This window comes from Sinocyclocheilus rhinocerous, unplaced genomic scaffold, assembly GCF_001515625.1.
Source record: "Sinocyclocheilus rhinocerous isolate Xijiao unplaced genomic scaffold, SAMN03320098_v1.1 scaffold231, whole genome shotgun sequence".
Taxonomy (NCBI): Eukaryota; Metazoa; Chordata; class Actinopteri; order Cypriniformes; family Cyprinidae; genus Sinocyclocheilus; species Sinocyclocheilus rhinocerous.
In genome coordinates this window covers 537,349-559,507 of record NW_015640454.1, presented here as the reverse complement: position 1 = coordinate 559,507, position 22,159 = coordinate 537,349, and the positions used below count along the sequence as shown (strand labels likewise).

The following is a 22,159-nucleotide window of genomic DNA, read 5'->3' as shown; positions in this document are numbered from 1 at the left end:
TCTGTCTGTCTGTCTATATCTTGTTCTATCTGTCTGTCTGTATCTTGTTCTATCTGTCTGTCTGTCATCTATCTATCTATCTGTCTGTCTGTCTATATCTTGTTCTATCTGTCTGTCTGTATCTTGTTCTATCTGTCTGTCTGTCATCTATCTATCTATCTGTCTGTCTGTCTATATCTTGTTCTATCTGTCTGTCTGTATCTTGTTCTATCTGTCTGTCTGTCATCTATCTATCTATCTGTCTGTCTGTCTATATCTTGTTCTATCTGTCTGTCTGTATCTTGTTCTATCTGTCTGTCTGTCATCTATCTATCTATCTGTCTGTCTGTCTATATCTTGTTCTATCTATCTATCTATCTGTCTGTCTGTCTGTCTGTCTATATCTTGTTCTATCTATCTATCTATCTGTCTGTCTGTCTGTCTGTCTATATCTTGTTCTATCTGTCTGTCTGTCTATATGTCTGTCTGTCTGTCTGTCTATATCTTGTTCTATCTGTCTATCTGTATCTTGTTCTATCTGTCTGTCTGTCTGTCTATATCTTGTTCTATCTATCTGTCTGTCTGTCTGTCTATATATGTCTGTCTGTCTATCATCTATCTATCTGTCTGTCTGTCTGTCTGTCTGTCTATAAAACATTACATATATTAAATATATAAACATTTAAAATGTGCATTATTTATAAATATTTATAAATGTATAAATTATTTATAAATATTATATTTATTGTGCTATTACTATCACTGTACCATGGTACTGGCACAGTTCTTTTTTGTAAAGGTTGGTAATCCATGGCACTATGGTATAATTGTGATACATGTCCAAAAACCCATTAAACCATGTATAATTGTGTACTTACTGCCCCCTACTGGACATGTACTTTGTAAACATCCCAGTTTGGTAATGGATTTTGACCTGTATGTGGGAAAAACCTCATACCAGGATGTAAAATAAGACAGAGGCTTTCATTTCTGTGTGCTTTTTGTCAATAACACAAATTCTGTTTCATTATAAGCTGTTTGCATTGCTCAAATCTCCTCCTTTGGAGCATATTATGTTGAGAAGGTTGGATTTGGGGTGTGTTTGATGGATACAGCCTTTTGTCTTTGCGCAACCTTTGATTCTGTATGTGTATACATATTGCTTTATGTGTATGAAGACAAATTGAAGCTGTATTATTGATATAATGCTATAATAAAGTGTGTTTGGTTTGATCTCTGCAGTTCATCCCTATGCCTGTCCTGTACGGTGTGTTCCTCTACATGGGTGTCGCCTCTCTCAATGGCGTCCAGGTGAGTTCATGCAGCTTAGCGAGAGTCATGTTACTGTTCTGCAGAAAGAGACCCTAATCTTCCTGACTACCTGATCTCCGCTGGAGCCTGGGAACCCGACTGATTCCAGAACTTGATCTGAGTTCAGGAAAGTCAGGATAAATCAGGCATAGGCAGGATTTTCACGGTGCAATATGCCTGGATAAACCTAGAGCACTTCAGGACAGATTTGTGCATCAAAATGTGTTTAAATAATTGTGCTTGCTGTTAATCCTGAGCCTTTTACATCTTTCTAAGCGATCAGACTTAATTTATTTGTATTTTTTATTATATAAATACTATATTTTTATTACATGCAATTCATTTATTTATTATTTGTATTTGTTTTTTGTAAGTTTATTGTACATTTTTCTGATAACAGGAAATAATAAATTAAATATTAAATTGCATTTTTATTTTTAAAATAGAATACATACTGTATATATTTGAATAGGATTATTTTAGTGATTTTTTTTCAAGAATATTTTCAATACTTTGCACTATGGAAATAAGTTTTCATTTGCATTTAAATTTTTTCACTGATTATTTTCAATGTAATATAATTTTATATATATAAAAAAAAATGCTAATAGAATATAAATGGAATATATTATTTTATTATTATTTATGTATATTTATATATATATATATTTCATTTTTTTTATATTCTTATATTTATTTTTTACAATGCTGTGAATACTTATACTACATTTTATATTTATTTTATAACATAAATTTATTATATTACACATTATATATTTAAATAAAATTAAATAGTTAATTATTTCACATAATTTTAGAGTTAATTTTCAGAATATTGTTTGTTTTTTACATTTTTGTGACAACAGGATATCTGCCTCTAAATAAACTATGAATAAATCTTTTTTTTGTGTCTGTAGTTTATGGATCGTCTGCAGCTCTTGTTGATGCCTGCAAAACACCAGCCAGATCTGATCTACCTGAGGCACGTACCGCTGAGACGGGTTCACTTCTTCACCTTCATACAGGTGTGTGTGTGTGTGTGGTCACATGCTCAGCCTCATACAGGACTCACATCTATAGCTTTAGTGCTGTGTATGCATGATGAATGTGTGTGTCTGTCACAGGTGCTGTGTTTGGCTCTCCTGTGGGTGTTGAAGTCAACAGTAGCAGCCATCATATTTCCTGTGATGGTGAGTCTTTTATTTGCAAACACAAATGCACTCAGTCGGTTTAATGATCATCTGATGTGCATTGCACGCAAAACTGGAAATCTAATCATCAAACATGCTGATCTGAAGAACGTATAATGAAACATCAAGTTAATCCTATAAATCCTACAGTATCATATTTGATACACAGATTTCTAACATGATCAAAACTTTGCTAAAAACCTGTTGTACCCAATCTACAGCTCATCTGATTGATAGTTTATACTTTTTAGCATTAAATGGTCCTTTTAGTATCAATTAGGTTGTGGTTCACGTGTCTTTTTGCTGTGAAATCTTTTCTGATTTTTATAAAGTCTACATAAGAATAACTTTATATTGTTAGTTTTATTTCAAGATGAACACTTACTGGACTGAAGCAACTTAGCTTTACTTGATTATCCATACATCATTTTTTTAGAAAAAGTCCTAAATATGATCACCAGGCTTTTGAGGAACGTTTATTTGTTCTTCTCAATCTTCATTATATTGCATTGCATTATATGTTTTGATCATAAAACTAAGCATGTAAATATCATCTTACTAAGACATTATTGGAAGATATAGATTGACAACTGATATGTATATGCATTTTATATAATACTTAATTATAATCTAATACTGTTAACACCGTTATAAAGATCTCATTGACTTCTGTCAGAATTTCATCTTACTTTTTGACCATATAAATATCAGAAACTGCGTCAAATTGCATATTTGTGCTCAGTTTGGGCCTCTGAATAAAATAGAGCTGTTTTTTTCTTTCTCAAAAATGAGCTTATCATACAACATATATCAAAAACAACAATCAAAACACATATCTTATTTTATCTTATTAAAGTTTCTATAAACTCTTATTTAAAAAAATAATAATAATTTTGTCTGACAATTATTTGTGACCGTGGACCACAAAACCAGTCATAAGGGTCAATTTTTCAAAATTTAGATTTATATATCATCTGAAAGCTGAATAAATAAGCTTTCCATTGATGTATGATTTGTTAGGATAGGACAATATTTGGAAATCTGGAATCTGAGGATGCAAAAAAATCAGAATACTGAGAAAATCACCTTTAAAGTTGTCCAAATGAAGTTCTTAGCAATGCATATTTCTAATCAAAAATTAAGTTTTGATATATTTACAGTAGGAAATTGACAAAATATCTTCATGGAACATGATCTTTACTTAATATCCTAATGATTTTTGGCATAAAAGAAAAATCAATAATTTTGACCCATACAATGTATTTTTGGCTATTGCTACAAATATACCCCAGCGACTTAAGACTGCTTTTGTGCTCCAGGGTCACATTTCATATGTGAGACTTTACAGGGTTAATTTCCACACATCTGAAATCTCTTTCTGTTCTTCTTTCCAGATTCTTGCATTGGTGGCCGTGAGAAAGGCCATGGATTACGTGTTCTCGCAGCACGATCTCAGTTACCTGGATGACATCATGCCCGAGAAAGACAAGAAGAAGAAAGAGGATGAGAAGAAGAAGAAGAAAAAGAAAGGAAGCATTGACAGTGACATGAACGACGTGAGTCTCTCTCTCTCTCTCTCTCTCTCTGTGTGTGTGTGTGTGTGGTAGAAACGGGCATTTCTGTAAAGCTGCAGTGGTAAGAATGTGCCACCCCTGCGTTTACAGTCGGATTTTCCAGCCGTTGAGAACGTTCCCAGCATAAAGATCTCCATGGAGACCATGGAACAGGAGCCAGTGCTGGGGCAGAAGCCCTCAGACCGTGAGTAAACACGCAGGGTCTCCCTCCACCTCGCGCAGGGGTTCCAGCCGTCACTCTGTCCTCTTACTAACAACTTTAATAATGTCCTCCCCCTCCCCTCTTCAGGCTTTCCTCACATCTCTGAATCCTGTCTTTTCTCTGTTTATGCTGTTGCTTGGTTTCCTGGTCTGTGTGGATCAATAATCCGCTCTTAACAGATAATACAAGCTTAATCACTATACTGCAACTTTGTGTGTACTGTATGTATTAATAAAGTCAACATGCAATCAGAATGGACCCTATTTACTTTCCTAATACATGTTCCTGGTCTTTTCGTGCATGATTCATTCCTAATGTTTGTCTTTTATCAAAATAACTTGCTCCGCCTTTAAAACCAGTTCGCTGTCATTGATCGCTCTTATATCTCTCCGAGCACCTGGATTTATTCTGCTCTATATTGATGGGATTTATGTGGAATTTAGCGATTAACAATTTCAGGTCCATAACGGTTGCATCAACGATTCTTTTGTTAATTATTGAGGGAGAAACAATGCACATTGTTAAAATAACAATTCCTATTCACAACCTTCAGACGCCCATTCAGTAAGATTTTATTTTACAAAATCAATATTTTTTTTATTCCACCAGGATCATGTGACACTGAAGACTGGAGTAATGATGCTGAAAATTCAGCTTTACATCACAGGAATAAATTACATTTGAAAATATATTCAAACAGAAATCAGTTAGTACAAATTGCAATAATATTTCACAATATTACTGATTTTACTGTATTTTTTGTCTAATAAATGCAGCCTTGGTGAGCAGAAGAGATATTTTCAAAAACATTCAAAAATTAGCGAAACAAAAAAAGTTAAATAAATAGCAAGAAAACACTGAATCAAACACCGTCTCGTGTTGACTTTAACCTGATGGTTTTTATCTCTGCATTTCCTGTTCTTTACTACCTCTTTTCATTCTAACCACTAACCAATCAACTCTTCTTTTCAGCTGCATCATAACTTATATTATACATATGATATTAAGCCTCTATGATTTGATAATCTGCCGTGTGTATGTACGTATATTAACAGCTCGTGTTTGTTTCTCATAGGAAAGCCCATGTCCTTCCTCACTCCCTACTGATGGAAAGCACTTTTTCCTTTCCAAGACTGTGTCAAGGTAAATCTGTGTGTGCACATGTTTGTCTATAATTATCCAGCTTATATCAGCACGAATTCCATGCTGGCTCAGGCTGCTTTATGGTGGTTAGTGCTGGTCTAGCTGGTGGAACCAACATTACCATGTTATTTTTTGTCTTAATTTTGGTAAAATCACTGAAATGCATAGGCAAACCAATCAGTTAGCATTATAATGCATGTCTATGAGCTGTGTGTTTTGTAATCATCTCTAACAGCTCTCTCTTTTGCTTTCTCCTAGTCAGGATTTAAACCCCTTTAAGAAGATGGTGCCTCAGATCAGAATCGATTTGGACCCCGACAACAAGAAGTTCTTCTGGAAAACTCCAGCCTCCGAAACGTCCCTTTAAACACTCCTGAAAACACTTTCACACAGACACTTTTAGGTCCAGATGATGGTTTGGTCATTCAGCTAAACAAAACAAACGTTGCTAGAATGATTCTATTTAAAGTCCAAAAAAAGGAAAATGGTATTTAAACACTACAACCAATAGCTGCACAAACAAACTCTTTACCAAAGAGTTATTTTTTTAAACTTTATTGCATTTTTTAGCTCCTCAATATGTCCTTCTGACGTTTTGGTAGCATTAATGTTGGAAAGTTGGGAAAAAAAGTATTTTTGCTATTGATGAATGTTTTTGGTTCTGGGTCCAGACTGAATTTTTTTTCCCCCCAATCATTTTAAAACTTTTATAACCATATTTTATTAAACAGAAAGCATGTCAGAATCATGTCATAATCAGTCTTAATAATGTATAAGAAAAAAAAAAACTTGAGGTTTGAGTTTTCTTTTGGCCAAATAACTGCACTTCATTCAAATGAGCACATTAGATCAAATTTTCTAAAAATATCAATGAACAAATTCTGTTTTCTATGGAAGCTACAGAATTTAAAAAAAAAATAGAAACTGTAATTGCAAATTATTTCACAATTCTTTTTTTCTTTCAATCCTGAGATGTCAGAATTGTGAGATATAAACTTTCTTCTTGAAATTCAGAGTTTATGGCTTACAATTCCAACACTTATTCTCAGAATTCAGAGTTTAAATATCGCAATTGTGAGATTTTAACTCAGAATTGCGAGAAGAAAATCAGAACCGTGAGCTAAAAGGCTGCAATTACCTTTTTTAAAAAAAAATTTTATTGCATAAATGGGCTTCCATAGTTTTCTTTGATACTTTAAGTATGATTTTTTTCTCCGAAAACTCAAACCTTTAGTCTTTTAGAAGTGTATTTCACACAGACACTTTTAGGTCCAGATGATGGTTTGGTCATTCAGCTAAACAAAACAAACGTTGCTAGAATGATTCTATTTAAAGTCCAAAAAAAGGAAAATGGTATTTAAACACTACAACCAATAGCTGCACAAACAAACTCTTTACCAAAGAGTTATTTTTTTAAACTTTATTGCATTTTTTAGCTCCTCAATATGTCCTTCTGACGTTTTGGTAGCATTAATGTTGGAAAGTTGGGAAAAAAAGTATTTTTGCTATTGATGAATGTTTTTGGTTCTGGGTCCAGACTGAATTTTTTTTCCCCCCAATCATTTTAAAACTTTTATAACCATATTTTATTAAACAGAAAGCATGTCAGAATGATGTCATAATCAGTCTTAATAGCGTAGAAAAAAATCATGTATAAAACGAAACAAATTTGAGGTTTGAGTTTTCTTTTGGCTAAAGTACTGCACTTCATTCAAATGAGCACATTAGATCAAATTTTCTAAAAATATCAATGAACAAATTCTGTTTTCTATGGAAGCTACAGAATTTAAAAAAAAAATAGAAACTGTAATTGCAAATTATTTCACAATTCTTTTTTTCTTTCAATCCTGAGATGTCAGAATTGTGAGATATAAACTTTCTTCTTGAAATTCAGAGTTTATGGCTTACAATTCCAACACTTATTCTCAGAATTCAGAGTTTAAATATCGCAATTGTGAGATTTTAACTCAGAATTGCGAGAAGAAAATCAGAACCGTGAGCTAAAAGGCTGCAATTACCTTTTTTAAAAAAAAATTTTATTGCATAAATGGGCTTCCATAGTTTTCTTTGATACTTTAAGTATGATTTTTTTCTCCGAAAACTCAAACCTTTAGTCTTTTAGAAGTGTATTTAAGCGTATATTATTACTAAACCACAATGGTGGCCGTAACTATTTAACCCAATATGGGAAACTGCGGTTTTAAAGACACTCGACATGAATATTATTTTCTAGTTCTACCTCTTATGATGGACAGTAGGTGCCAGGCACTGTTGTGTTTGAGTGAAGCATTTCTCTATGCAGTATGTAACGGTTGTCAACGGCTATCTTAAAGTCACGTGACGGGAAGAGCGGGAACCGCGCTGGATGCTCTTGACTACGAAATTCCCTCTGCCCTTTTGTGAACTCCGTTTCTTCATAAATGACTATCCATAACAGGGCAGATACTTTCAATGTGATTACATTCAATGTATTTACTATGAAGCAGTTGATTTATGGTGATTTTATTATCTGGATATTTTTATTGTACTTTTTTTTAAAAGAAGTAATGGTGTAGATAGTGACGTCTTTTATACTGAGATGAAATGTTGAGAGGTGTAAGGACTCAATAAATGATATTTAATGTGGAACAGCTGCACCAAGTGACAGCAATACGCAAATTTCCTTGTTTTTGTGTGTGTGTGGGAACTTAAATGCTGCCATTAAGACAGATCATTTATCATTTTCTCTTGCATTCAGCACAAGGATATTTCAGTCAGAAAATCTGGCTGAATATTTTTTTTAAATTTTAATATACTCCAGTCGTTAAAACTTGAATATAGAGACACAAGTCAGTGTTTGTACATAGATCTGTTCATCATCTCTGATCAATAATGTTTTCCATTTCTTTTGATTGGATCAAATTGCCTGTGCATTTTCAAAGACTGAACTGTTTTAGCGAGATGCATATTGTAGTGCATGATGTTTTCATAAATCTTTTCTTTTAGATGCTGTTTTTCAAAACCTATTGAGAGTATTTATTGTCCTTCTCTTCTGAAAGCTGTCTTACTCTCTGTGATTGATTATAAGTGATGCTACAGGCAATAATGAGATTAAAAGTTGATCGCTGTTCTGTAAAAGGGAATCACCCTGTAGCACTGTGAGGCGATGGGCAAATTAAAGCAATTATTAAACCTCATTCTGGTGTCTGATGCATTCAAATGAGCTTTTATACGTAGCATTTGTTCTTCACTACACACAAATGATGTAAGGATGCTATTTTGTCTGATTTAAAGCCATAGACTTGAATATGTTGCACAAATGTTTAGAAAAAAGACTAAAGTCAGAGCAGCGCCATATTTAATTTCTGACAGGAATGAAAACGAGGCTGTGAGGGACTGAAGTATTGTTGTTTAACACGATTGTTCAGCTGACGAAAAAACTTTCTCTGGACAAAGACTCCAGACAATGCCTTTAAAATCCAATTTTTGAAGGCAGATTAGTTCCATCTGGTGGGAGTAAAAACAGAAAAACATCTGAAATTCCATGGTTTAGTCACAAGATTCCTATAGAGCTCTACATAAAAAGGCCTATTCATTCTCTAGTTGTTTTTAGACATAATTACTTGTTTTTATTAAGTTGTGGATTTGGATTTATATTTAGACATTCTCAAAGACACCTTTTTGTAAAGGTTTAGTTTTTTTTTTATTGAAATGTTGGTTTGAAATGTAAGTTTTTGAATTAATTTTATTACAGTCAAACCTGAACACAGAGAAAGACGTTTTATTACACAACATCAGAGTTCAACAAAAATTAACAGGAATGCTTTATCAGTGGTCAATTAATCTGATTTCAACCTGTCTTCTGGCTCAATTTTTTCCATATTGTAACAGCCACGCCAGTTCATTTCTGTGTGTGTGTGTGTATGTGTCTGTTTTGTACTCTTAGTGTGTAACCCCTTCCTTGGTGTTTTTACTGTGGTGCGATGAGGGGTAACTTAGGCTACAGTAGATGGGGAACCGATTGCTCCCCCATGATATTTTGTAAACTGTATTTATGACAAAGAACTGCACCGATGCAGATAATTTAACAATCTATCGATAAACAAACACCAGTTTTGCCAAGTCCGCGTATTTCCCGCGGAATTGGGCTACTTTAACACTGTTGTCGCGGGATGTTTTTCATGTCCGCGGTTTTAAGCGACCCCAATAACGTGATATTCAGCCCCTAAAATGCGAATTTTACCAGGGGAACCCCACCAAAAACGTGTAGCCTATTTTACCTCTGATTGGGCTAGTTTTGAGTAGCAATTGGGCGGGTTTTGTTGTGAAAACCTGGCAACCCTGATAAACACACACCTGAAAAGAAAGCGGCTGAAAGACGGGGAGGAGCCGATCGAAGTCTGCCGCCGTTTTCATATGAAATTTAAAGGGGACTAAGGCGATCACGAATTTGAATGGCCTAAAAATGAAATAAAAATGGCCTCGCAACGCCCATGGAACAGTATTTACCTAAATTCACATTAGTAGGTGATAAGTGTTTTAATTACCTAAAAGAAAAAAATAAACCTTTCCAATTCTTCTTCTGAGGTCAAAGTGCTGCAGGCCAAAACCAAACGGCTCTAGTAACAGAACCTGAAATGGGAATCTGGGTCTAATCTGGATAAAAGCCCAGGGGCCAGAGACACCGTGTTCTAGTCCTTGTAATCTCTCTCCTTCAACTCATGCCTTAGAGCTGGAATGATCTGCTTTACCTGTCCGAATCCAACATAATACTGTATTCTCATTTCTTGCACTTCTCTGACCAAATCTTGACATCTAACCTCCTTGTAATCGCTTTCACGCACATGTTTCACTGAGATAAACTGTGTTTACATCAGAGGTGTAAAGTATTGGAGTAAATGTAATTAGTTACTGTACTTGAGTATCTTTCCTGGACTTTTATGTCACTTCCTGTCTCCCGTGGTGTTTGTAGTCAGTTTGTAGTCCGTTTGTTCATTGGTTCCCCTTGATTAGGTGTCTTATCTTGTTAAGCTTGTTAGCCCCCTGTGTATATATATATATATATATATATATATATATAGCCCAAGTTTTTCTTTAGTTCCTTGTGAATTGTTGAATGTAATGGTTGTCTGGCCTTATTGTTTGTTCTAGTTTTTCCATGAAATCCCAGCACATAGATCCTTGCCTCTGCCTGTTTTCCGCAGCTTCTCCACAACATTAGTTTTTCACTGGCATGTCTCTTTGACTAGTGCATCTTTGAGTCTATATTTAGTATAAGTAAAATACTTAAGTACTGTTGAAATCAGATACTCTAAGACTTTTACTGTTAATTGTAACGTGTAGTGGAGTAATTTTCACTGCAAGGTATCTGTACTTTTACTCAAGTATGGTTTTTAGGTATTCTTTACACCTCTGGTTTACATGTGGATAAAAGGCAGAATGTCTGGTCAATATCTAAATTGCTCACTATCACCACACAAGCATCTTCCAAGAAGATAACCATAGCTGAAATTCGCATCGTTTCCATTTCAGTAATTCAGGATCTCATCACGGGAATGGATTTAGCACGTAATGAACCAAAAAGGTTCGTCACACTGGACTAAATGTCATCATATGCTTGGACAACTTTAATACGGAGTCGTTAGTAGTTTCTTTGATCATCTCCTGATATGTGGCCTTTCTCATGAATTGCACCTTCTCTGTCGTGCACTGGTAATAGGATGCAAGCAAACGCACGTCTGCTCTATTAACCCATGGGTCACTGTATAGCATCGAGTAAGACCTATGGGATCGAGCCAGGAACCTTCAAATTAGCTTTTATATGTTGAATCAATCATACAGATATTCTTCATTCCACATAATTGACATAAAGACACTCTATTTTGTATTATTTAAAGGAGATAAACCTACAGATGCTTAGAAAAAAGGCCTAATAGCAATTCAAACCCGAAAACAAGACCATTTTTATGGCTTTATAAATTTAAATGAATATATTTTCTATCCATTTACCATCATTGAGCAGTTGACCACTATGCCACAACACCCCTTAAGGTAACCCCACGTGTATTTTTTAGTCGATTAAAAGTGAGAAAATAATATTTTATTAGCTTTATAATTAACTTTTATTAATACCACCATTAAGAGACTTTACAAAACAGTACTGTAGCTCTTTACCATAGTTCAGCACTCAAAAAATTGTGATTAATAAGTCAAGCAAAATATTTTTTCCATCGACTTGTCAGAATTAATTTAACCAATTTCAACTTCTTTTTTTTTTTTAAGTTATATGACATTTAACTCAATATTTTAAAGTCAGTTTAATGTCATTGAAGTTGAAATGACCTGAAAAGTCAATTTGATAATTCTTAAAAAATCTAAAGCAGCAACTGATTATTTTATTTACAGTGATCAGATGGAGGGGAAAATGTTTCTTCTCAGCAAGTTGTTGAGAAAATGTTGCCTTAACACTTAAATGTGGGTCTTCAATAGCTTGTCACCACAGGATCATCCACTGTCTTCTCGCGACATCTACTGGTCATTTAGCAAAACTGCAGGAGAGATTGTCAATCCTGCTTCAAAGCCTGTTTTTAGTTAAACTGAAATCGTTTTAACTAGTTTAAATATTTGATCTGAATTAGAAATATATATAATTATATCTCCAGAAGCAAAACTGAGAACCCTGATTGTACACTTTGCGTCCTGCTTGTGAATATTATTATACATAAATGGTAATTTAATTTAAATATGTCACAACACATTTGATTTTAATTTAAAATGTTACAAAAAAATATTGATTATTTAATTTTATTAAATAATAAAAATAAATAACTTATTAAATCAATTCAATATTACATTTATTAAATAATAAATGTAAAAAATTTAGTTTTGTTACTTAAATTAAAGGGATAGTTCACCCAAAAATGAAAATTCTGTCATCATTTACTCACCCTCATGTCGTTCCAAACTTGTACGAGTTGCTTTCTTATGTGATGACAGAATTTTCATTTTTGGGTGAACTATCCCTTTAACAAAGTTAATTTTAAAAATGCAATGAAACAGTCATGAAGTAGTTAAATTTCCTTCCAGTCCGAATATATTTTAATGATCATATTGTCGATTAACTGAATTAATTAATTAATAAACTATAATTGCTAATGAGAAAATAAATTAAATTAAAAAGAAACATACAAAACTATAAAGTTCAATCAAACGTTATCTGAGCTGATTTACATGACATCCCTAAATGACGCGTTTCTATCCAGCTCTATCCAGTAGGTGGCGGTGCTGCATTATAAGCGAGAATGCGCATGCGCAGTACCACGTGCGCGCTGGCTCTCGAAGACAGCTGACACGTGGGAAGCGTTTAGCAGCACTGCATGGCAACTCAGAGAAATCCAGTTTTTTTTTTAACATGAACCCGTGCAGCGCGGCGTGTTTCTCTGAGCTCATGAACGCACAGCCCGGTTAAAACAGGAGGTCTGCTGTGGTCTGAATAGACAGCGAACTGGAAATGTTATGGTGACTCAACTATCCGCTTCGAATCACAAATCATCACTGAATTCTGTATTTAATCGAATGCACCAAATTGTTGTCACTCGCACTGGCGATAGTAAACAGTAGTGAACTCTGTACGGTGAGGAAGGAGGCGTGGCATGACGCCAGAGTTCCATATTGACAGGAAAACTCACCAAATTTGGAGCTGCTTCCTGCTCTCTCTCCCCGGGTCACCATGCTGCGCCTGTGCCGCGTGCTGGAGCGTTTACACGCGTGTACCGAAGCCTCCGCGAGCAACCGACACTGGACCAAAATCGCCGACCTGTCAGTGAGGTTCTCCAGTACTAAAGCTGCTCCGCGGTTCCGACGAATGGACTATCAGGTAAAGCATGCGTCCATATGTTATGCGTTTGTATGGAAATTATTAACAATAAATGCTGAGTTTATGCACTTTTATTTGGACTTTTGCCCGGCAGCTTTATTTTTGGGCTCGGTTGAAATTACGCTGTAAATCCAGCATACGCGGCTGATTCATATGTAACGGTTGTTACATCAGCCGTTAGAGTTTAAAATCAAAGAGCGGCAAAAAATTTTCGCGTAATGTGTGCATGTGAGGTCATGTGGATTCCATTGAGTTCAATGGATATTAGTGGCAAGCCGTACAACATTGATTTATGCATAACAAACTTAATCTTTTAAAATGTTATTCGCACTTATTTATGATATACTACGTATTTCTTTGCTTCTAGTCACTTTCCCAGTAGTTACAGGTAACGAAGTGCACCAATAACAAATGAATGGAAAGTTGTCACTGTTCGGATGATAGCAAAGAAATTAGTCCTAGTATGTAATGAATAATTGTGTAAATAAGTCACAATTGGATTATTTACTAGTAATTATAAAGTATTAACATAAAATAGATACAAGTTATATTAAGCAATAGCTGTCAAAACAGCTTGCCATATATTCTGCATACTTTCATAAAGGCCAGGTGCTCAGGCAGCCATAACTGAGGATTAAATACATGTGAGTGTAGAAGGGAAGATCCGAATTTCATTCATTACTAAGCTTGTTGTATCATTTATGTTTATTAGAGAATTAGGTGACGGTTGATATAGTAGAGGTCAAATCTGACCTAGTATTATTAGTCAGTGTCATAAAAGATTTATTGGCATAATTGTTAACATTTGGAATATTGATGAAATGCAGAATTTATTTCTTAAAAAAAGGTTTAAAAAATCTAGAATATATATAACTAGATAATTTGTAAGTTTTAAATTATTTTTTTATTATTATAACAACAAATTATTATTATTTTTTTAAACCTATATCTCTTATATTCAAAATATAAGAAATGAAGGGATTTTTTTTTGTATTATTGGATTTTTTTTCTGTATTTTATTTGTTTTATTTCCAATTGTTTGTAGCACTTTGGGTACTAGAAAAGCACATTATAAATAAAATGTATTATTATTATTATTAAATACAAAAGACAGTTAAATAAAAACAATCAATGAATGCTTTGTGTTGATATTTGTGATGAATAACAATGATTTTATGTTATTATGTAAATATGTAGAATAATATTAGAATAGAAGTTTTTTTTTTTTTTTAATATAATGAAAGTTTTTTCATATTCACATTTATTAAACTACGGTACTTGCATATCTTAGATCTTTCTGAGATTAGAAATCTTTCATAATCTTATGAAAGAAGAAATCATAATCTTTCTGAGATTTCCCCAGATTTTTTATGGTGTCAAGACTAGATTTACCTCATCTTACTTTGCTAGTCAAGCAAGTTCTGTTTCGTTAATAAGTGATTGTCAATATATGCAATATATATTTTGCCAGTTGCTTCATCTAGGATTCATCTGATCACTTCCACCAACCAACCAAAACATTCAGCAATAAAACATATTTCGTTTTCATTTGCCAGTTGTAATATGATTGTTCTACATAAACCAGATATTCTGGCTAAACATTGACTAAATATTATGAAAGAGTTCATAAGTTCAGTGTTTTGTTAGTAAAGCAAGAGTTAAGCCTCAGTTTGTAGAGAGAGACTAGAGCTTTACATGGACATCTTCTCTGAATATCAGCTCAAAATTACTTCCAGCACTTATATTGCGAGTTATAAATCAGGATTGGATGTAAACATGAGAGTTTCATGAGCTTCAGAGCTGGTGGTTGAGATGGCATGAAGTCTTTGAGATCCTGTAGCATTATGAATGTCTTCCAGGATGCGGTTTGCACCCTCAACACCCTCCAGACGAACGCCAGCGCGCTGGAGCAGGTGAAGAGAGAGAGAGGTCATCCTCAGCTCCAGCTGCAGGCCATGAGAGGCTTCCTCCAGCGGGCAGGACTCAAGGTATCAGCTTCACAACACTGAAATACTCATGACTGGAGTGGACGGCATGACCAAAGTCATTGTCACTGTATGAGTGATTTTACATCACGGTACCTGTATGCACAAACAATAGACCACTATTCATGTCAATAAATCAGCCATTATTTGGTATCAGTCTCAGCCAGTAACGATTCATCCTCAGTGTTGGGGGTAACGCATTACAAGTAACGAGAGTCACGTAATCAGATTACTTTTTAAAAGTATTTAGTATTCATCAAAATGAATTAAAACAGTGAAATGCAAACTCAGAATATGACGCAAACCTATTTAAATAATTAAATATGTTAAATGGCACAAATGTATCTAATCCCATTTTATTAACCAATGTCTTTGCTACTGACCTTCGATGATCCAATTCAACCATACTAATAAGCAAAAATTACACATTTGTGTTCTATTTTTGTTATTACTGAATAGCGTTGAACTTTCTTCTCTGCGTCATATTCATGTGATTTGTTTGAGCGGCGCCCTCTACTGTACAGACGTGGATTTACATTTCCTTCAGCCTGAGGCGTATTCATTCCACTTTTGTTGTGAAAGAGCTTTTACATTAGTAAAAGAAGGACTTTTTTATATTAAAAACAAACAGGCAAGCCCTGCCCAGATTTAAAAAATAACTCAAACGTAACGTAATGCATTACTTTCCATAAAAAGTTACTAAGTAACGTAATTAGTTACTTTTTTAGGGAGTAACGCAATATTGTAATGCATTACTTTTAAAAGTAACTTTCCCCAACACTGTTCATCCTTGGCCGATTAAGAGATTAGTTTGACAGCTTAGTGAGTGGATAATATACAATTTCTGTATTGAAAAAAAATGTTTTAATGAGTTAAGTCACTATTGTGTAAAAATTATTTACATTTTTGAATTTCAGTGTCATTAAATTATTAAATTTTAACTTGACAGACGTAAAACAAAGCATAAGTGAGTTCTATATAATAAGTGAGAATGAGTTTTCTCATTTTGATTTGTTGAAACGTTCCAATCTGTATTTAAATGACTGTATTTAAATGTTTTTGTAATTAACTATTCAAACTGAGCTACATCAAATTTCTATAACTACATTGTATATTTTTGTATATTAAATGATATTGTGATAATGCCTAAATTTTGAATAATCCAGAGAATTAAAATGCATTATAAATGAAAAGTACTTCATTTTGTTTAATTATTTCCCCTTTTTTTTTGCACTTCGGCAGACACAAAACAAAAGAAATGAATCTTAGCAAATGAACGGTGAGCCTAACCGCTTTACATTATTTAACAAATAAAATAAAAACAAAAGACTCAAAATATTACAAATTACAAATGATTAAAACTATAGCAATTACATATGCAAAGCTTTTAAAATGCATTTAAAGCCATTGTAAATACTCAACATATGCTTAACTGTGACCGCACATTTGCAACCAAAAACAACTAAAGTCTTCTTCGCATTGTGAAAACAAGTTCTTCCTCGTCTCAGTGTGTTAAAACATGTTCACAACCATATTTTAATTGCAATATGTTTTGTAAATAACCATTCAAAATGCGCTGATGTGTCCTGTCTGTCCTCAGGTAGAAGAACTTGATCGTCTTAATATTATTCACGTGACTGGAACAAAAGGAAAGGTAAACCTGTTCACTGAGCAATTAAACACTGAATCGAGTTATAAAAGTTGAACAAAATGCAGAAAATATTGCTTTATATTTTTAGGGTTCAACATGTGCCTTTACAGAACAGATTTTGAGAAAGTATGGCTTCCGGACTGGATTCTACAGGTATTATAACCAGTCAAAATAATCCGGTGTTTGGAGATGAATGTGTTTATAGTCATTCTTTAGTGATTGTGGGAGCGGCAGGGTTTTTAAATCAGTGTAAGTGTTGCGTAACTCCACTGTTTATTCATGCATGCGCATGTATGTGAGTTCATGCTGAACTTTGCTTGATCTGTCCACTCAAATAAACCAGTTCTTTGAGTAACAAGTAAAGCTGTGTCACGTCAGTATTACCATGCAAATGATGTAATCAGTCTGTCCTAGGTTTTGTTTAACTTTAGCTCAAGCTTAATGATTTACATAATCATTGACTATTGTTCACAGCAAGACCTTTTAGGGCTTAAACAAACACTGTAGTAAAGTCGTTACATTTTCTGTGTTATCTTTATTGTGTAGCTTGATTTGTGTATTGTTTGTTTTCTGCTTTCTCTCTATAGTTCACCTCATTTGGTGCAAGTGAGAGAGCGAATCCGAATCAACGGGCAGCCGATAGGAAAAGAGCTCTTCACCAAATACTTCTGGCAGGTGTACGGACGACTGGAGGAGACAAAGGTGAGACGGATGGGGTTTAGCCAATCACAATAGTGATTGTGATTTGAATATATTAATATTTGCATGTATTAATAATTGAATATATAGTTTTATGAATGCTTTTGATGCAAGAAACTTTCAGGGGAAAAATAAAATTATACAAAATTATAGAACTTAAACTCTTTAAATTCCTTTATCCGCTGCTGTGAGTGAATATGTGCTCATGTCCAAGCTTTTTACTTCTGAGGAAGGTTTACTTATGCATTTGTGAGCTTAGCGGTAGCTTTAAACAATGTCTTGAGCTCTAATGCTTTAATTCCTATGAAAGAAGGGCATGTTTCATGCTGGCTGCTCTACCACGTTTGCATCTGTTCCATGTTAATTGTGTTAAGTGTAAATGTGAGGCATCTGGCCATGTAATTGCATAATCGCAACAGCATGTCAATCATGTGAGGAAGGAGACAGTGCCATTTGTTCAGACACCAGAACCTAAAATGTCTCTTTGAACATCTGCATCCACGTATCCTTCAAAAATGGCAAAGCACAACCATGATATGAGTAATATTCAAAGGTGCAAAATCCTTCTTTTTTTTTTTTTCATAACGCTTGTGTTTAACCTTTCAGGATGCCCATGGCGGCAGCATGCCTGCTTATTTTCGCTTTCTCACCATCTTGGCCTTTCATGTCTTTCTGCAGGAGAAGGTGAGCAACATTGCTGATCTGTTTTACCTGAATATTTAATCATTTTATTTCAACAGTTGAGCCTGTAATGAAACCTACATATGTTTGAGATCACAGATCAAGCATTTGATACTGATCTACTGCTGTTTTTGTAGAACTTTGACATTGCTGATAAGATGATAAAGTTAAATCTTTTTGTCTGAAAGATTATTGACACTTGTCCTTTATTATAAACCTTGACCAAAATTCTCTGTCTATGTCTCCGCCTCTGTGCAGGTTGATTCGGCCGTCATTGAGGTTGGGATCGGTGGAGCTTATGACTGCACCAATATTATCAGGTATCACAGCACTATTCGGCCTTGAGAATCAGAGATTTTACTGTCTGCCTCCCGTCTGCTTCAGTGTAGCGTGTCTAATACTCTCTTTGTGCCACATTATTCTAGTGTGACATCCATTTAATCTCCATTCATCTGGCTTTTCATAATTCAAGCGTGACACATTCCTCTCATATCAACCAATCGTTGTTCAGCATTCTTTATGAGTTTAGTTGATTCTATCAGTCATGATCCTGACTGACCACATGAACCAATCAATGGTCATGAAAATCAAGAAATCACTCTGCATTTTAAATGATCTTATTCTCAATAAGAGCCAATAATGACAACTTATCTTTATTCAAAAACACATTCGCTTTAGGTACACACAGATTCCTTCTAAAGCGTTAAAGCAGTAGTTCATACAAAAATGAAAATTCACTCACCCTCAGGCCATCCAAGATGTAGATGAGTTTGCTTCTTTATTGGAATAGATTCAGAGGAATGTAGCATTACATCACTTGCATCTCTGCAGTAAATGGGTGCAAACTCATCTACATCTTGGATGGCCTGAATGTAAGTGCATTTTCAGCAAATTTTCATTTTGAGGTGAACTATTCCATCAACAGTCTTCAGAAATTCACCACAACTTTGCAAAAACACATACTTACCAATGAGAAATACAAATGCAAATCAACTTTTAAAGCTCTACAAGTTGAATCACTTCTGTAGAATTTTCCATATGCGTTCTTCCATGTAAAATTACAATAATATTTTGTAATCAACAAAGCACTATAAGACTGAACCTACAAATCCTGTATTAAAAATGGGAAGGTTGTCGAGGAATGAAATGACATGGTTAAAGGTGATGTGTGTTACATCTATGATTTTTCAAGATCACAACTACTCAGATGGACGTTAATGTTGAATCAATCATTATTTAGCAATTGCATTTCTTGTTGCTAATGGCACAGAAATTCTACACTCCACTTGAAAGGTAATTGAGGATTAATTTATTGCAATGCTTTTCTTAGGCGTCCCTGGGTGTGTGGCATCTCCTCTTTGGGGATAGATCACACCAGCATACTGGGAGACACCATTGAGAAAATTGCTGGGCAGAAAGGAGGGATTTTCAAGGTGAATATTTGTGGCTCTTGTGTGAAAAAGAATTCGAAACTTTGCATGTTGGAAGTTTTTCAGTGAATGTGTTTATTGCAGCTAGGAGTTCCTGCATTCACAGTCAAACAACCTGATGGGCCGATGAAGGTGCTTCAAGAGAGGGCAGAAGAAATTGGGGTGAGAAATATGAATATACTACAGATACACAATTCAGAATGCAGTTAATTTGCTCACATTGTTCTGTGTTTCTCTCTCTCAGTGTTCGTTATCAGTGTGTCCTGATCTGGAGGAGTATGAGAGCGAGGGTTCGCTCAGCTTGGGTCTAGCTGGTCACCATCAGCGCAGTAACGCTTCTCTGGCTCTACAGCTCTCACACACCTGGCTGCAGAGACACTTCCTCACAGGTGCGTGTTTCTGACTGTTTGTGGGTTAGTTCCCATATCTCTGTTTGTGTTTTTAATCAGCTGTTTGTTCCTCAGATCCTGCGTCATCATCTCCAGTGGAGTTCAGCGGTGTGAGTTCAGCTCCAGTGATCCAGCCTAGTCCTGCAATGATCAAAGGTTTGGAAAAACACTATACAGCCCAATTAAAAGCTCTGTTCTGAAACCTAGTGAACCTCCTTGATGTCTGCTGACTACATAGGTAGCTACCTTCTAAAACGGCATTTTAACCCTTATGGAACTTCTTTATCGATTGATTTAGTACAGCCTACATAGGCAGCAAAAAGCAAGAAACAGGGATATGATTTTTCTGTATTTATGTGGTTATATAAGCCTATATACAAAGGGCTTTAAGGGCTCCCAATGGATTTCCACCAGTCTTTGGTTAATTATTCTCTATATTCTCAATGCAAGGCATTCTGGTATTGCCGTTTTCTATGAAGGGTACATTTGATGTTGCCTTAAAATTAGACTTAAATGAGGTGTTTTAGAAGACAGCATAGTTATTCCGGTCACTTTTAACCAAAGTGACTTTCAGTAAACTTATTTCGAGGTTATTACCCATGAAGAAATCTGGGGTTCAGTGTCTTATGAGAGTTCACATATTAAGAGATTTGAACCTGCAGCCTTTCGGTTACTTGTCCTGATATTTAATCAGTATTGTTACAAAATTACTAAATGCTAAAGCCTTGGAAAGGTCATAGTGCATTTAGCAATTGTACTTTTTGTGTGAATATATTTGTGTGTGTATGTGTATGTATGTATGTGTATATACAGTGGGTACGGAAAGTATTCAGACCCCCTTAAATTTTTCACTCTTTGTTATATTGCAGCCATTTGCTAAAATCATTTAAGTTAATTTTTTTTCCTCATTAATGTACACACAGCACCCCATATTGACAGAAAAACACAGAATTGTTGACATCTTTGCAGATTTATTAAAAAAGAAAAACTGAAATATAACATGGTCCTAAGTATTCAGACCCTTTCCTCAGTATTTAGTAGAAGCACCCTTTTGATCTAATACAGCCACGAGTCTTTTTGGGAAAGATGCAACAAGTCTTTCACACCTGCCACTATATATATATATATATATATATATATATATATATTCACACACACAGTATATGATGTTTTCACAGGTCTTGCAGAGACTGAGTGGCCTGGGCGCAATCAGACGCTAAAACACAGTCCTGTGACGTATTTCCTGGATGGAGCTCATACTACTCGCAGCATGCTGGCCTGTGTCCGCTGGTTCAATGAAGTCACACCACAACACGAGAGAAACGCTGGGTGAGAAGGCCTTACTCTTTTATTTGTATTCAGGGCCAGGAACTCAGACAGTAGAGCATGGTGTTTACCAAGCATTACCAACGCCAGGTCATGGGTTCAATTCCCAGGGAAGTTGTGAACTGATAAAAACGTATAGTCGCTTTGGATAAAAGCGTCTGCTAAATGCATAAAGGTAAATAAGGACCAGAACGATCTGTTTTCTAAAATATCTTTATGATTGTTCCTTTAAGACTAAAAGGTTTAAATGCAAATCTAAAGGCATGTAGTAGAAACTCAAGAATATAATCAGTGGAGCCGTGCATTGGTTCTTGAACTGTGCATATCAGCAGACGGTTGGTAATTTTTGTTGCTGTTTAATGCTCTTTGTGTTTGTAGGGGTTCGGTGGTGAGGGTCCTCTTATTCAACGCTACAGGAGAGAGAGACTGTGCCGCTATGCTCAAACTGCTCGTAGTGAGTTATCAGTTCACATTTTTTTTAATCATATTAATCTGCACTAAATTAACCAGACTCATGTTTGTTTGTATTATTTGTATTGAGTGTTAATTAGGGCTGCATGATATATCGAAATATCGCAAATGTAAATATCGCGATATGCATATCGCAAGGGCGTGCGATATCTGAATCATTTTAATAATAGGCTACTTAAATCAAAACGTTGCAAAAGGTCAAAGTTTTAGTTGGACGCATATAGCAGAGAATTGCTTGACGTTAAAAAGAGTTAAGTGCAATAAGTTGCAGAA

At 34.9% G+C, this 22,159-nt stretch overlaps 2 protein-coding genes across 2 annotated transcripts in view; both read left to right on the top strand.

Moving 5' to 3' along the window:
* Positions 1–6,234, top strand: part of LOC107752963 (electrogenic sodium bicarbonate cotransporter 1-like) — a 53,618-nt gene extending 47,384 nt beyond the window's left edge. Inside the window, exons 22-27 of the mRNA XM_016569049.1 lie at positions 1,222–1,290; positions 2,208–2,315; positions 2,415–2,480; positions 3,875–4,036; positions 5,332–5,399; positions 5,658–6,234. Of these exons, the coding sequence (XP_016424535.1) occupies positions 1,222–1,290; positions 2,208–2,315; positions 2,415–2,480; positions 3,875–4,036; positions 5,332–5,399; positions 5,658–5,766 (582 nt within the window). The 3' untranslated portion in view covers positions 5,767–6,234. The remainder of the gene's footprint in view (positions 1–1,221; positions 1,291–2,207; positions 2,316–2,414; positions 2,481–3,874; positions 4,037–5,331; positions 5,400–5,657) is intronic.
* Positions 6,235–12,713: 6,479 nt separating this feature from the next.
* LOC107752942 (folylpolyglutamate synthase, mitochondrial-like) overlaps positions 12,714–22,159 on the top strand; it is a 16,717-nt gene continuing 7,271 nt past the window's right edge. Inside the window, exons 1-13 of the mRNA XM_016569025.1 lie at positions 12,714–13,254; positions 15,114–15,242; positions 16,840–16,893; positions 16,979–17,043; positions 17,478–17,592; positions 18,196–18,273; positions 18,529–18,590; positions 19,601–19,703; positions 19,785–19,862; positions 19,945–20,089; positions 20,165–20,245; positions 21,268–21,418; positions 21,794–21,869. Of these exons, the coding sequence (XP_016424511.1) occupies positions 13,108–13,254; positions 15,114–15,242; positions 16,840–16,893; positions 16,979–17,043; positions 17,478–17,592; positions 18,196–18,273; positions 18,529–18,590; positions 19,601–19,703; positions 19,785–19,862; positions 19,945–20,089; positions 20,165–20,245; positions 21,268–21,418; positions 21,794–21,869 (1,284 nt within the window). The 5' untranslated portion in view covers positions 12,714–13,107. The remainder of the gene's footprint in view (positions 13,255–15,113; positions 15,243–16,839; positions 16,894–16,978; positions 17,044–17,477; positions 17,593–18,195; positions 18,274–18,528; positions 18,591–19,600; positions 19,704–19,784; positions 19,863–19,944; positions 20,090–20,164; positions 20,246–21,267; positions 21,419–21,793; positions 21,870–22,159) is intronic.